Here is a 14,054-nt window from a genome sequence, read left to right on the forward strand (position 1 = left end):
GGTACTTGTAGAGGAGAAAAAAAAAAGAATAGAAACTTTTCTAGGTTCCCAATACAAAATCTCCTACACACTAGAGTATATTAAAAATAAAGAAAGTACAGGGGGTCTAAGTGCAAATTTATCAGCCAATCTAACCAGCCGCATCAGCCCGTACATAGACTTCTAGAAGAGGAAGAAAAAAGAATAGAAATTTTTCTAGGGTTCCTAATGCAAAATCTCCTATAAAAATTAATAAATATATAGTAATTCATAGAAAAATCTAAAAATTACAAAACAAATTTTTTTCAGCTCCACATATTTAGATCCATATAGTAAACAAAAATATCACAAATTTTAGTATACTTTTTTTTGCTGGTAGATGCTTGCCTATGTTTTTTAGTATAAAACTAAAATTGTAGTTATCTTGCTCTAATTATTATGAAAATTTTATAATAGTCTATTTAATGTGATACTTGATTTGTGGTAAAAGTTTTAACACAATTCCTTTATATCTCACTGATTTACTAATTTAACTAAATTAATGCTTGAGGATGCTTCCACTACCTTTGCATGGTGTGCTGTTATGTCATATGAACACTTTATAAGTCCATGTTTTTATAATCTACATACATTTAACCCATGTGTTTATAATCTACATACATTTAACTGATATATCATATTTCATAGAAATCCTAATCTAAATAAAAAAATAAAAAGCTACCAACAAACTTCTCATATTTTAATATAATATTAAGATATATTAAGAGGTAATATTAAAGTAAGAGAAGGTTTGACTAATTTCTATTTTTATTATTAAATAAATATGTCTCCAAGCTACATATTATTTTAAATATTAACTATCTAATATTATAGATGTCATGGTTATCAATAAAATAAATTATGGACTTTAAATTTTATAAAAACATAACTATAAATAGAATGTAATATTATGTCATAACTTTCTATGGTCATTTGATGCTTTTCTCCGGTTGCAACGCACAATAAAAATCAATCTCAAAATTTACATAGACTTCAGCTTACTAATAAAAGGTATATTGTTAGCTTCTTGTCTTTTCACGAACAATGCACAAATTGACAGAAAATTATACAATCTATATAAAATCAAAATCAAATCTACAAATTATAATTCAAAAGTTTATTAGGATCCTTTCAACCAGAGAGTATAAGGTGCCATTGCGCGTGAAATAAAAATCCTAAAAAGTCTAAGAGCATGTATATAAACTATATATATGGACAGTCTCCTTCAAAGTCAGTTTTAAAAGCTTAAAAATTATCAAATTTAATACAAAGGATAAAACATAAATAAATATAACAAAGTGCTCATTTTCTACAATTATCAATTTGCTCCCGTAGCAACGCACGGGCATATTTTGCTAGTATATATTGATAAACAACAAACATGCTAGTTCGTATGAAAGATTTAATACATTTTTTTAAAAAAAAAATAAATTACCTTATTGACAGCCCTGTATAGGCAAATGCGGCCAGCGCACACCGGCTTGCTGCTTATATAGGTCCTGATTGACTGATGTGATGTCGTTCTACTCATATCTGGGCTTCTCCTCCCCTTCCCAGCCATCATCGGCCATCGCCGGCTCGCCGTGAATTCCAACCTGTCCGTTCCACTTGCGTGATCAATCCGGACCGCTCATGGCTTCCATCGTTCTCCTGCTGTCGGAGCTGCTGGGCGGGGAGAGCGCCAGCGTGCTGGCGGCCGAGCGCTACATGAGCGGCCACCGGTGCCTGGCGGGGGAGTTCCGGCCGGCCGTCACGGAGGCGCCGGGCACCAGGCAGGGCCAACGGCTGGTGGTGGTGGCAGACCAGCACGCGGCCGCCGCGGGGACAGAGCGGGCGCGGGTGCGGGAGGAGGACAAGGAGGAGTCGTTCGAGGACCTCGCGGCGTCCAGGTTCGCGGTCGACGTCATGTGGCCTTGAGCGAGAGTCGTCGTTTTGCCCCAGCCCAGACTTTAATTTGGACTGTGTACTGGTACTTGCCTAATTGCTTCTTGCCGTACGTGTCGTTGCGTACTGCATGCACATGCTCGATCCATCCTCAGTTACTTCCGGTTCTTCGACATGTAGTACTCTCTCCATCGAAGGTCATTTCAAGAATCTTAAGAAGTTTAACCAAATTTATATTATAAAATATTATTAGATTCTCTCTTAATTATATTTTCATAGTATATTCACTTTACGTTACAAATCTTAGTATTTTTTTCTATAATTTTGGTTAAACGTTAAAATGCTTTGACTCTCCAGAATTCTTGAAATGACTTTACAATTTGGAATGGAGAGAGTAGTATAAGGGAGAGAAAAAAAAAACGGATTGCTGAATTGTGGTGTGGCCGGGTTTTGTCATGCCAATTTCCCCCCTAGCATGGTTGCATTGATGAACTACTAACACCGTGGACTGGGGGAGCAGGAGAATCAGAGATCACCGCGCTCAGGGCAGGGATATTTGGTCGCGATGCGCTCGTGTTCTTAGATCCACGGCGGTTTGCCAAGGGCGCAGGTCAAGTCAGCTAGCAAAGATGCCAACCCCAACGGTCCAGCTGCCGGCGGCTGACGCCAACGAGGACGTCAATGTGTCGCCATCATCAGGCATCAGGCACTGATGATGGCAACATGAACAAAATCGTGCCACAGGTTCATTTGTCGTGCATTCGTCTAAACCCCCACGTTCAGGTAGATATAATACTCCGTATCCGCAAGTCTTTCCAGCGAGGGGGCCGGCGGCGACCGGTAGATATATTCACATTTAATAAGCTGTTACGTAAGTTTTTCTAATGGCACAACATTTCTATAAAGAGAAAAAAACTATATTATATATATAGATGAAATTCTCTCGACCTTTTTTTTCTAGACCACGCCGAAGGCGCTTGTTTCATTAAGCAGAAAGAGTTTTAAAAAATATAGCAGGGTGAAATAGTAACCACAGTTTACCGAACTCAAACCCGAAAGCACCCAACAGCAAAGAAATAGACAGTAGCCAAGATGGCCAAAGAGAAAGAACCGAGAGAACGACTATTGAGAAGACAACAAATACAACAACGTTGAAGTCACGGCATCGAAGGTTCTTAGGTTCCTCTCCTCCAAAGTAGCCAACCCACTAGGAAAAAAAGCGAGTAGAACCCTCGCCGGAGTAGCTTAGGGACTGCCTTCTTGCTGTGAACCCACCATTGCATCACAGGTTCTTTGTTGACGCTGATGAAGCCCTGCAGGTATAGTTTGCTGAGGCAAATATCCAAACCTTCCTGCTAAAGCAACATCCTAGGAGAATGTGATCAATGGTCTTAGGTGTTGGTCACACATGACACAAGTGGCCAAAGTCTGTAGTCTGTGGCGGAAACGACGTTCAACAGTCTAACAATGTCGGTGCAAGACAAGCCAGAAGAAGAAGCGCACATGCGGCGGGGCGGCAGTCTTCCAAATTTGTTTCACACCAACGGGTGTCGAGGAGCCAAGGAACATGGCCCCGTATGCCGAAGCTGCTGAGTAGTTGACGTCAGGGGTGTAGAAAGTTGGACGTGTTCAAGCAGGTCACAAAGCTTTTCGAACTCAAGCAGCAGCTGCATGGTGACCAGTCCAGAGATATGCCTGACCCAAGCATCACCCATCAGGGAATCAGCCACCAAAAACTTCCTCTTCCGCGCGCGGACTGCAGAGAAGCTGCAACCCTTGAAGCTGTGATCTTCAGCAAATTTCCCTCTTCCGCGCATAGACTACAGAGAATGCGCGTGATTGTCTAGATGTTGCAACCCTGAATCCATCGATCCATCCAGAAGTAGGTTCATTTGCCATCTTCTAGGAAAAGCACAGTTGCCATTTCAAAAAGGGCAAGAGTGGTTCTCTCTTTTGTGGACGGCGCGGATCTCGCCCGACGCTCCTTCTAGACCCAGCGGACGCGTAGCACCACCCCTACCCGCCTTAGATCAGAGATGCCGAGACTGCCTAACTCGTTGGGACGACAGACTAGGGGCTAGGCCACCTTGCACTTTTCTCCACAAACGCTGCCGGAACCTGCCCAGATAAAGGATCGTCATAGCTTGTCAATGGCGTCGATAGCGGGATGGCCAAGCATCGTTCTCTCTCGCTGGGATGCGGTGAGGCATGCACACTCACTTGTGGGAACATCGCAAGTGACACGGCCAAGCAACGCTCGCTCGTTGGAAAGGAGCTGGTTGTGTGTCCGAGCGGTGCTCGCTATCTGGGACACACGCTCGCCAGCAAGCGACACGACCACACAATGCTCAATCATTGGGACATGGTAGTGGTAGGCAGACGAATGGATCTAGGCGAATGTATCTAGATGGCTAGAGGGAGTAAATAGCTATTAAAAAAATTCTACAAATTAAATTGAGCAACCCTAGAGCAAAGTGGTTAGACAAAATAACTCCCTATAGCAACTACCTTGGCTAGCTCTAAATCACTTAATGCAAGCCTTCTAAGCAATTCTACTAGCAAGCTGAACTAGCAATAATAGAGCACACAACCAGGCTAACACTGCTTTAGTTAAGCTAAACTAGTGGACCAACTAAACAAGCTACTTGTACCACTGAACTACAGCTAGAATACAGCAAGAGGCGCAAGTCACTAGTTCGCCGGCAGGTGGCGTGACCATTTGTCGCTCGCTTGCCAGGACGGCGCGGGAGGCAGCGGGGTGGTGGCCGAGCATCGCTTGTTTGCTGGGATGAGGCAGGACACGTCACGTGCAACCAAACAACGCGGGGACGCGGCAGGTGGCCCAATTGAGCGGTGCTTGCTATTTGTGACACAGAAGCGCGGAGCAGAGCACGCGCTCACTCGCTGGGATGCAGCAGGCGGGGGGCGGTCAAGCCAACGTCGCTCGATCGCTTGCTTGGTAGGACGAGGCGGGGCGCATGTGGCCGAGCAGTGTTCGCTCGCCGAGACATGGCCGGTGGTGTGAACTGGGATGTGGCGAGATGCGCGTGTTGCTCACCGCCAAACTGACAGGGCCGAGCGGCACTCGTTCACCGACGGACAGACACACAAAAGCAGGTGGGGTGGCCGAGCTGAGCATCGGCTCATTCCCCGGAACATGCATGGCTAGGCATGCCCCGAGCTAGCTGACACTCGCTCGCGCGCAGCCCGGTGTTGCTCGCTCATTGAGACACAACTATTGGCAGGGTGGAGCTATTTATGTCACTCGTTGAGGCATAGGCCTTGTTTACTTCTATTTTTTTTGGAAAATAGGTACTGTAACGTATTTAATAAATATTGTTCAATTATAAATTAATTAAGCTCAAAAAATTTGTCTTAGAAATTACAGACAAACTGTGTAATTAGTTATTTTTTATTTATATTTAATATTTTATGCATGTGCCGTAAGATTCGATGTGAGTGAGAATGTTGTTCATTTTGTAAAATAGAGGAGGAAGTAAACACGGCCATAGTGGGATTCGTGTAGCCGAGCGACGCTCGCTCACTGGGCCCGCGTCAGCTGGTGGCACGGTCGAGCATGCTCATTAGCTAGGACGTGTTGAGGCATGTGCGTCACTCCCTTGCCACTTGCCAGTAGGAAAATGATCACAAGGTGCTCGTTCATCGGGTGGTAGGATGCGACAGGCGGGTCATGTGCTCGTTAAGTTGGGCGACGATAGGTGGTGTGGTCGAGCGTTGCTTGCTAACTTGGATAGGGAGGGCACAAATATGGTGCTTGCTCACCGGGACGCGTATATATCTGGTGGCGCGACGGAGCGACGACGCTCGCTCGTTAGGACGTTAGGATGCGACAGGGCATGCGAGGCCTAGCGAAGCTCACACGAGGAACGCGACAGGTGGTGCGGAACGAGCGACACTTGCTACCTGGGACACGACATGTGTTCCGCGAAAAAATAGAGCAATGGCGTCACAGTGGTGTAGGCAATCAGGAGCAGGTAACTCAACCACACGAGTATCTTGCAAGCACCAAAGAAGTTGACTACTTCAACAAGAAGTTTGGCCGTCTCGATGAGCTTATATACTGTTAGAAATCGAGTCACTGAATCGCTCACAATGCGCTCAAGAACACAGATATTTGGACAGAGAGATGGGAGAAGAGTGGTCTTTGTATTCCTTTGTTTCTCTTTTCTGATGTGTATTACAAGCATGAAAGTGACCCTCTATTTATAGGGGACAAAGAGAATGGGTACAAAGTTTTTACAGTATTTGAACTCTTGAAATTCCTCTCCTCCTTCATTAATTTGGCCACCATTCAAAGTCTATGTTCACATACTGTTTTTGACTTTGATTTTCAACACTCCTCCTTGGCCAAATTTATGCTATGTGTATGCCTCGTTAAAAACTCCCCCCAAAAACCCTGTGGGAAAAAAGGGTAGGAGAAAAGAGTACATCACACGCATCGCTTTATGCTGCACCTGTTGCCTCGTTAAAAACCTTGCATGAGAAAACCCACTGGGAAAAACTCATCAAGGAAAAAAAAAGAGTACAACAATTGATGTTCAGGTCGATCTTCAGGACCGACTCGTGATCTTCGGGACCACGGTCATATATTATGTCTTTGGGGGCTGGTCTCCCCCTAAACCCTGCAACTCTCTAAGCCGCCTCATACCAATTCCATGGATGCACTTATAGAAGCCAGAGGCGGGTAGAGATTTCGTGAAAAGATCTGCAAGGTTATCGCACGATCTTGCTTGCAGGATATTTATCTCCCCGCTCTTCTGGAGCTCATGGGGATAAAAGAACTTTGGAGCAATATGCTTCGTGAGATTGCTCTTGACATAACCCATGTGCATCTGTGCAACACAAGCCGCATTATCCTCATAGATAATGGTGGGGGTGTCGGCGACGTTCAAACCACATGACTTCTGGATGTGATTAATCATTCGTCGCAACCAAACACACTCTCGTGCAGCCTCGTATAGAGCGATTATCTCTGAGTGGTTGGTCGATGTGGCAACTAGGGTCTGCTTTACAGACCGCCAGGAAATGGCTGCACCACCACAGAGAAAGACAAAACCAGTCTGTGATCTGGCATTATGCGGGTCAGACATACAGCCAGCATCCACATATCCCACCATGGTTGGAGCTTGATTCTTCGGCAACCATAGACCAAGGTCTTGTGTACCTTGTAGGTACCTCAAGATGGTTTTGACGCCAACCCAATGTCTTCTGGTTGGGGCAGCACTGTACCTTGCCAATAGATTTACTGCAAACGCAATGTCAGGTCTAGTGCAGTTTGCAAGGTACATCAGTGCTCCAATGGCGCTTAAGTATGGAACTTCGGGTCCCAATACTTCCTCATCATCGCCCTTGGGTCTAAATGGGTCCTTATCTGCTTCTAGGGATCGGACCACCATGGGGGTCTTAAGAGGGTGGCACTTGCTCATATTGAATTTTTCAAGTACCCTCTTAGTATAAGTGGACTGGTGTACAAACACTCCTTCAGGGAGGTGTTCGAGCTGCAGGCCCAAACAAAACTTAGTCATGCCCAAGTCTTTCATCTCAAACTCTGCCTTGAGGTAAGCCATTGCTTCCTCAATGTCCCTTGTAGTCCCGATGATATTCAAATCATCGACATAAACGGAGATGATACAAAATCCATCATTGGATTTCTTTATGAAAACACAGGGACAATCATCATTATTGATGTAACCTCTTTGCAGGAGAAAGTTACTCAATCGGTTGAACCACATCCTTCCAGATTGTTTCAACCCATACAACGACCGCTGCAGGCGGACGCTGAACATGTTGCGGTTTTGATTCAGTCCAGGGATCTTGAGTCCTTCAGGGACTCTCATGTATATTTCCGAATCAAGTGACCCATACAAGTAGCGGTCACAACATCCATCAACTGCATTTTCAAATTTAAGTTAGCTACCATAGATATAAGGTATCGGAACATTATGCCACTCATAACAGGAGAGTAAGTCTCATCATAATCGATGTCGGGTCTCTACGTGAACCCTTGTGCCACTAGTCTCGCTTTGTATCTTACCACCTCGCCATGTTCATTCCTCTTCCGGAGGAAGACCCATTTGCATCCTACAGGGATGACCTTTGGAGGTGTTGGAACTGCAGGCCCAAAGACCTCTCTTTGGCAAAGCGAGCGCAACTCAGCCTCAATTGCTGCTTTCCATTTATCCCAGTCCGAGCGCTTCCGGCACTCTATCATGGACTTTGGTTCTGGATCCGGATCCATTGAGTCATCAATTTTTGAGGCAAAATATATGTCAACAATAGTGGTCTTTCTATGATATGACTCTCCTGATTCCACATAGTTAGTGGCGATCTCCTCATGATCGTCCTCCCACTCATCGTGATTTCCCGTAACGATTGAGTTGGGGCGTTCCGATCTTCCAATGCGATGATGCGCGCGTGACGCATTGGGATTTCCATCTTCAGGATGGTGTCCTTCAGGGACCTCCTCAACTTCAGGTTGAGTTGCCACTTCTGGGGCATTCTCGACTTCGGGTCGAGCCTCTTCAACTGATTCTTCGAGTGGTGCAAGTGTCTCAGACCGTCGCCTCTGTGGACGTCTCTGCGGGACCTTGTCCTGAGCACATGGAGGTCTCCCCCTCTTCCTAGGATTAGGGGAGACTATAGAGTTGGTAGCCTTTAGGGGTACCTGCACTCTCTCCGGCGCATTTACTGCAGGTATATGCGATCTTGTCACCCTTTTGTGATTAGTGAAGGCATCTGGCAGCTCATTTGCAAGACCTTGCAAATGAATAATTCTCTGAACTTCCAGTTCAGATTCGCTAGTGCGTGGGTCTAAGGATTGCATCCCCGATGCATTCCATTCAATTTCCCGGCATTCTTCTGGATGCCTCCTCTTCCTAGGATTAGGGGAGACATAGAGTTGGTAGCCTTCAGGGGTACCTGCACTCTCTCCGGCGCATTTACTGCAGGTATATGCGACCTTGTCACCCTTTTGTGATTAGTGAAGGCATCTGGCAGCTCATTTGCAAGACCTTGCAAATGAATAATTCTCTGAACTTCCAGTTCAGATTCGCTAGTGTGTGGGTCTAAGGATTGCATCCCCGATGCATTCCATTCAATTTCCCGGCATTCTTCTGGATGCCTATCTCCCCCTAATGCTGGGAAATGGTCTTCATCGAAGACACAATCAGCGTACCGAGCCGTATGAAGATCCCCAGTCATAGGCTCTAAATATTTGATTATGGACGGAGTCACATAACCAACATATATCCCCAACTTCCGGTGGGGTCCCATTGCGGTACGCTGGGGTGGTGGTATTGGCACGTACACTGCGCAGCCAAATATTCGCAGATGGGAAATACTTGGTTCTTTTCCACGCACTAACTGTAAGGGGGATGTATCATGGTATGCAGTTGGCCTGAGTTGGATTAGTGCTGCAGCATGCAACACCGCATGGCCCCAACAACTGGTTGGCAGCTTACAATTCTGCACCAACAGCCTAGCAATCCACTTGATCCTCTTGATCAAGGACTCAACTAGACCATTTTGTGTGTGGACATGTGGTACTGAATGCTCTACCTTAATGCCCAGGGCTAAGCAATAATCATCAAAAGCTTTCGACCTGAACTCACCAGCATTATCCATCCGAATGGACTGGATGCGGTTATCAGGGAAACTTGCTTTTAGCCTGATTATCTGGGCAATGAGCTTGGAGAAAGCATGGTTTCTAGTGGACAACAGGTCCACATGGCTCCATCTGGTAGATGCATCAATCAGTACCATAAAATACCTGAATGGGCCCGACAGGGGCTGGATAGGTCCACATATGTCACCTTGTATCCTTTGCAAGAACACAGGTGACTCATCCCTAATCTTCACGAGGGATGGTCTAGTGATTAGCTTCCCTTTTGCACATGCGGTGCAAATAAAATCTTCAGGATTTGGGAAGCCTCTAACATCATGGCCAGCAGAATTGTTGATGATTCTTTTCATCATTCCCAAACCAGGATGACCTAAGCGGTCATGCCATATTCGAAACGATTCTGTGTTTCTGAATATGGTTTTCATCGCAACATACTCATCTGTGGGCTTTATGTACGTGTAGTACAAACCCGTTGGCGATGAAGGGAACCTTTCCACCACTCGCTTTTGGTACCCGTCGAATTTAGTGATCAGCAGGTATTCAACACCTTGCTCGATCTCGGTTTCTACATGGAAACCGTTCGCACGGACATCTTTGAAGCTCAAAAGCATGCGCTTTGAGTCGGGATACAACAGTGCATCCTTTACAAAGATTTGAGTACCCATAGGGAGAACTAGTGTGGCACTTCTGGTGCCCACAATATGAGCATTGCTTCCGGCAATGGTCATAATATTTCCACTTTTCTTTGTTAATGTTTGGAAATATCTAGTATCCCTTAGTATCGTATTGGTGGTACCACTGTCTACAAGACAGAGTTCCGCTTCCGCCATCGGGTCCCACAGGCTCTGTTAAATACCATAAAGTAAAAACAGGAATTTAACATAAACATGCATTATCATAAAGACAACATTACATAATTCTTGGGAAACGTTACAACAGTTTGGATCATCTACTACATTACAAATGCTCTTTAGGAGCATACATGACCAAACTAGTACATGTGGGCATCGCTAACATGACTCTTTAGAGATTACTGCAGGTCTCCAAATATATCAAAGTCATCAAGAAGGTTGTCCTCACTCTCGTCCATTCGGACGCCTCCACTTGCATCGACGACCCCGTCGTCGCGCTTCTCCGGCCGAGCTTCAGGCTCAGTGAGGAAGTGGGACTCATGTTGACCTTTACTCTTGTTTTTGCTCTATTGGTAAAGGTCAACGAGGTGCTTGGGGGTGCGGCAATTGCGGGACCAATGCCCCTTTGCTCCGCATCTATAGCAATCGCCTTGCTCTTCCCCACTATGGTCACCTCTTTCCTTCTTGGGGTCGAACCTACCCTTGGACTTTCCCTTTCCTTTGACCTTGAACATGGCACCCTTCTTCCCCTTCCATTTTCCCTTTCCACGGCCCCTTTTGCGGTTGCGAGAACTCTCAGCAACATTGGCATGTGCTTCAGGCACAACTAAGGAACCAGTAGGCCGAGCAGAATGATTGTTCATGAGAACTTCATTCTGTTGCTCGGCAACAGATAGTACTTCACTCAACTCAGAGTACTTGGTGTACCTTGAGTTTCTATACTGTTGTTGAAGTACAATGTTATCGGGGTGGAAGGTGGACAAGGTCTTCTCGATCATATCAGCGTCAGTGATCTTCTGGCCACATAGACGCAGTTTGGTCACAATCCTGTGCAATGCGGAGTTGTACGCTGCCACAGACTTGAAGTCTTGGAAGCGTAGGTTGATCCAGTCTTGTTGTGCTCTGGGGAGCACAATGGTCAGCTGCTGGCTGAAGCGGTCCTTCAAGGACTGCCACAAGACTAGCGGGTCCTTCTCCGTCATGTATTCGCACTTCAAGTCAGGATGAAGGTGGTGTCGCAGGTAATGCAACGCTTTTGCCTTGTCCTGCTTTGTGCGCTCATCCTTGCCAGCTTCAGGCTGGACAATGGTATGATCGAGGCCCATGCCATCGAGTCTGATCTCGATGTCGGTCGTCCAAGTGAGGTAGTTGCTGCCATCCACGGCGAGCATCTCGAAATCCCTCTTTGCGATGTCCAACATGCCTACACAATGAATGCGCAGGATTAGTAGATGTCGGTGCGTAACCTTCAGGATTACGACTTGATATAGTCTTCAGGACTATAATTTTCCCAGGTGTAATCTTCAGGATTACTTTGCAATTAAATATCTTCAGGACTATATTATTACTGTTATAATTACAGTGGGCTTCGGGCCACTATTTTTGCGCAAATAATAAAAATATGTGCTGTATCTTAAATGGGCAGTTGGGCCAAATTCACCCTTCGTGGGCTGGCCATATCGACCCAATCAATCGTGACCGTCCATTACGATGGACGGCTTAGATTCGTCCAGAGGTCATATAAATAGGGAAGGTAAACCCTAACCCTAACCATTTTCTTTCTCCTTTTCTCTCTCTACCCTATCTTCTTCTTCAGAAAATAGGCAGAGGAGGAAGGGGGCACCGATGGCTGGCCATGGGCGTCCAGCCCTCCCGGCGGCGGCCCGGCCGGCCAGGGGCGCGGGCAGCGCGGCCAGAGCGCGCGGGCGGCGCGGGCGGAGCGCGCGTTCCCGGCGGCTCGCGGCCCAGCACGCGGTCCCGGCGGCGCGGGCGCGGCCAGACGCGCGACCCCGGGTGCGGGCGCGCGGCCTCGGGCGCGGGCGCGGCCCCAGCGCGCGGGCGCGGCCAGACGCGCGGCCAGCGCGGGCGCGGGCACGGGCGCGGCGCGCTGCCTCGGGCGCGGGCGCGGGCGCGGCCTCGGCGCGGCCTGGCACGGCCAGAGCCCGGCGCGGCGCGGCCTGGCGCGCAGCAAGCCTGCCTCCTGCGGCCCGGCCCCGGCAGCTCGCGGTCCGGTGGCTCAGCGGTCACGCCCCTGCAGGGGGCGGAGTTTCGCGCGAAGGTGGGGCTAGAGGCGCCCACACGTCGGCATTCTTTTCCGTACGCCTTCAGGGCGTCGGTGGCTCGGTCCGTCCTCACGCTCATCTTCAAGATGACGGCGAGGTACTAGTGTTTTGTGCTCTGTGTATTTGTTTGTGAACAAGATGGTACAAACAGTGAGTATCAATTGAATCGATTTCCTACCTTCTTACCCTTAGCTCGGTAGAACTCGTGCTGATAACGTGTTAGAAATCGAGTCACTGAATCGCTCACAATGCGCTCAAGAACACAGATATTTGGACAGAGAGATGGGAGAAGAGTGGTCTTTGTATTCCTTTGTTTGTCTTTTCTGATGTGTATTACAAGCATGAAAGTAACCCTCTATTTATAGGGGACAAAGAGAATGGGTACAAAGGTTTTAAAATATTTGAACTCTTGAAATTCCTCTCCTCCTTCATTAATTTGGCCACCATTCAAAGTCTATGTTCACATACTGTTTTTGACTTTGATTTTCAACATATACCACTACAGTTTTGATCCTAGCCTAGTGTTTGGGGTCGCTTGTCTCCCATGCTAAAAGCTTTGATTCTAGATTTTTCTCCCTGAGTCCCTGACAACGTGACCATAGAATCCGCTATTACTGAGAAAATCCCCTCGATCCTCTCCTTCCTCTTGTCACTGCCTCCACCTGCTCAAGCCCCGCCTACACCGTTTTTTTTATTTTTAACCCAAATTCAAAACATATTTCAAATTTGACACGATTTCAAAAATATTTTTAAGATTAATCTGTTTGGCCCCGCCACCATACATGGCGGGGCAAATAAACTGTACCCCGCCATACATGGTGGCAGGGTACAACTGCCATATAGCAATGTGGCATGCAGCACTAAGAGCTGCTGACGTGTACCCCGCCATGGATCATGACGGGGTAGGCGTGCCCCGCCCCCATCATGGCAGGTTGAGCGTAGGGGTGGGTTGAGCGGCGCTGACAAAGGGCAAGGCGGTAGCGAGTGGCTACTGTGTCAAGTGTCAACAGTGTACTGTGCATAGGCAGGTGTATGGGAGCACGTGAATCGGTAAAATAAAATTCTGGCCTTGTTTAAGGCCTTGTTTAGTTCTATTTTTCAGATTCTCCGTCACATCGAATCTTTAGACGTATGTATGGAGTATTAAATATAGATAAAAATAAAAACTAATTGTACAGTTTGGTCAGAATTGATGAGACGAATCTTTTGAGCCTAGTTAGTCTATGATTAGATAATATTTGTCAAATACAAACGAAATTGCTACAGTGCTAATTTTGCCAAAATTTTTGGAACTAAACAAGGCCTAATTCCAAAATTTTTTTTGGTTTTCGAGACTGTAGCACTTTCGTTTTTATTTGATAAACATTGTCCAATTATAGAGTAACTAGACTTAAAAAATTCATCTCACGATTTACAGGTAAACTATGCAATTATTTTTTATTTTTATCTATATTTAGTGCTTAATGCATGTGCCGAAAGATTCGATGTGACTGAGAATCTTGAAATTTTTTTAGTTTTTGGAATAAAACCTCTATCGTTGAATTACTGTTCACTACATGTATGGACCCTACAATAGAAATATACAAATGGAGAAAA

General features: G+C 46.4%; 2 protein-coding genes across 2 annotated transcripts; one reads left to right on the top strand and one right to left on the bottom strand.

Annotated features, from left to right (window-relative positions):
* LOC8054627 lies at positions 1,413-2,167 on the top strand. Its single transcript, XM_021457706.1, has one exon. It carries the CDS (start codon positions 1,651-1,653, stop codon positions 1,933-1,935), a length of 285 nt encoding a protein of 94 aa, XP_021313381.1. The 5' UTR covers positions 1,413-1,650; the 3' UTR covers positions 1,936-2,167.
* LOC110433622 (translation initiation factor IF-2-like) lies at positions 11,989-12,537 on the bottom strand. The gene has a single exon (XM_021456114.1). The coding sequence runs from the start codon at positions 12,535-12,537 to the stop codon at positions 11,989-11,991; it is 549 nt and encodes a 182-aa protein (XP_021311789.1).

This window comes from Sorghum bicolor, chromosome 3 (genome assembly GCF_000003195.3).
Source record: "Sorghum bicolor cultivar BTx623 chromosome 3, Sorghum_bicolor_NCBIv3, whole genome shotgun sequence".
Classification (NCBI taxonomy): Eukaryota; Viridiplantae; Streptophyta; class Magnoliopsida; order Poales; family Poaceae; genus Sorghum; species Sorghum bicolor.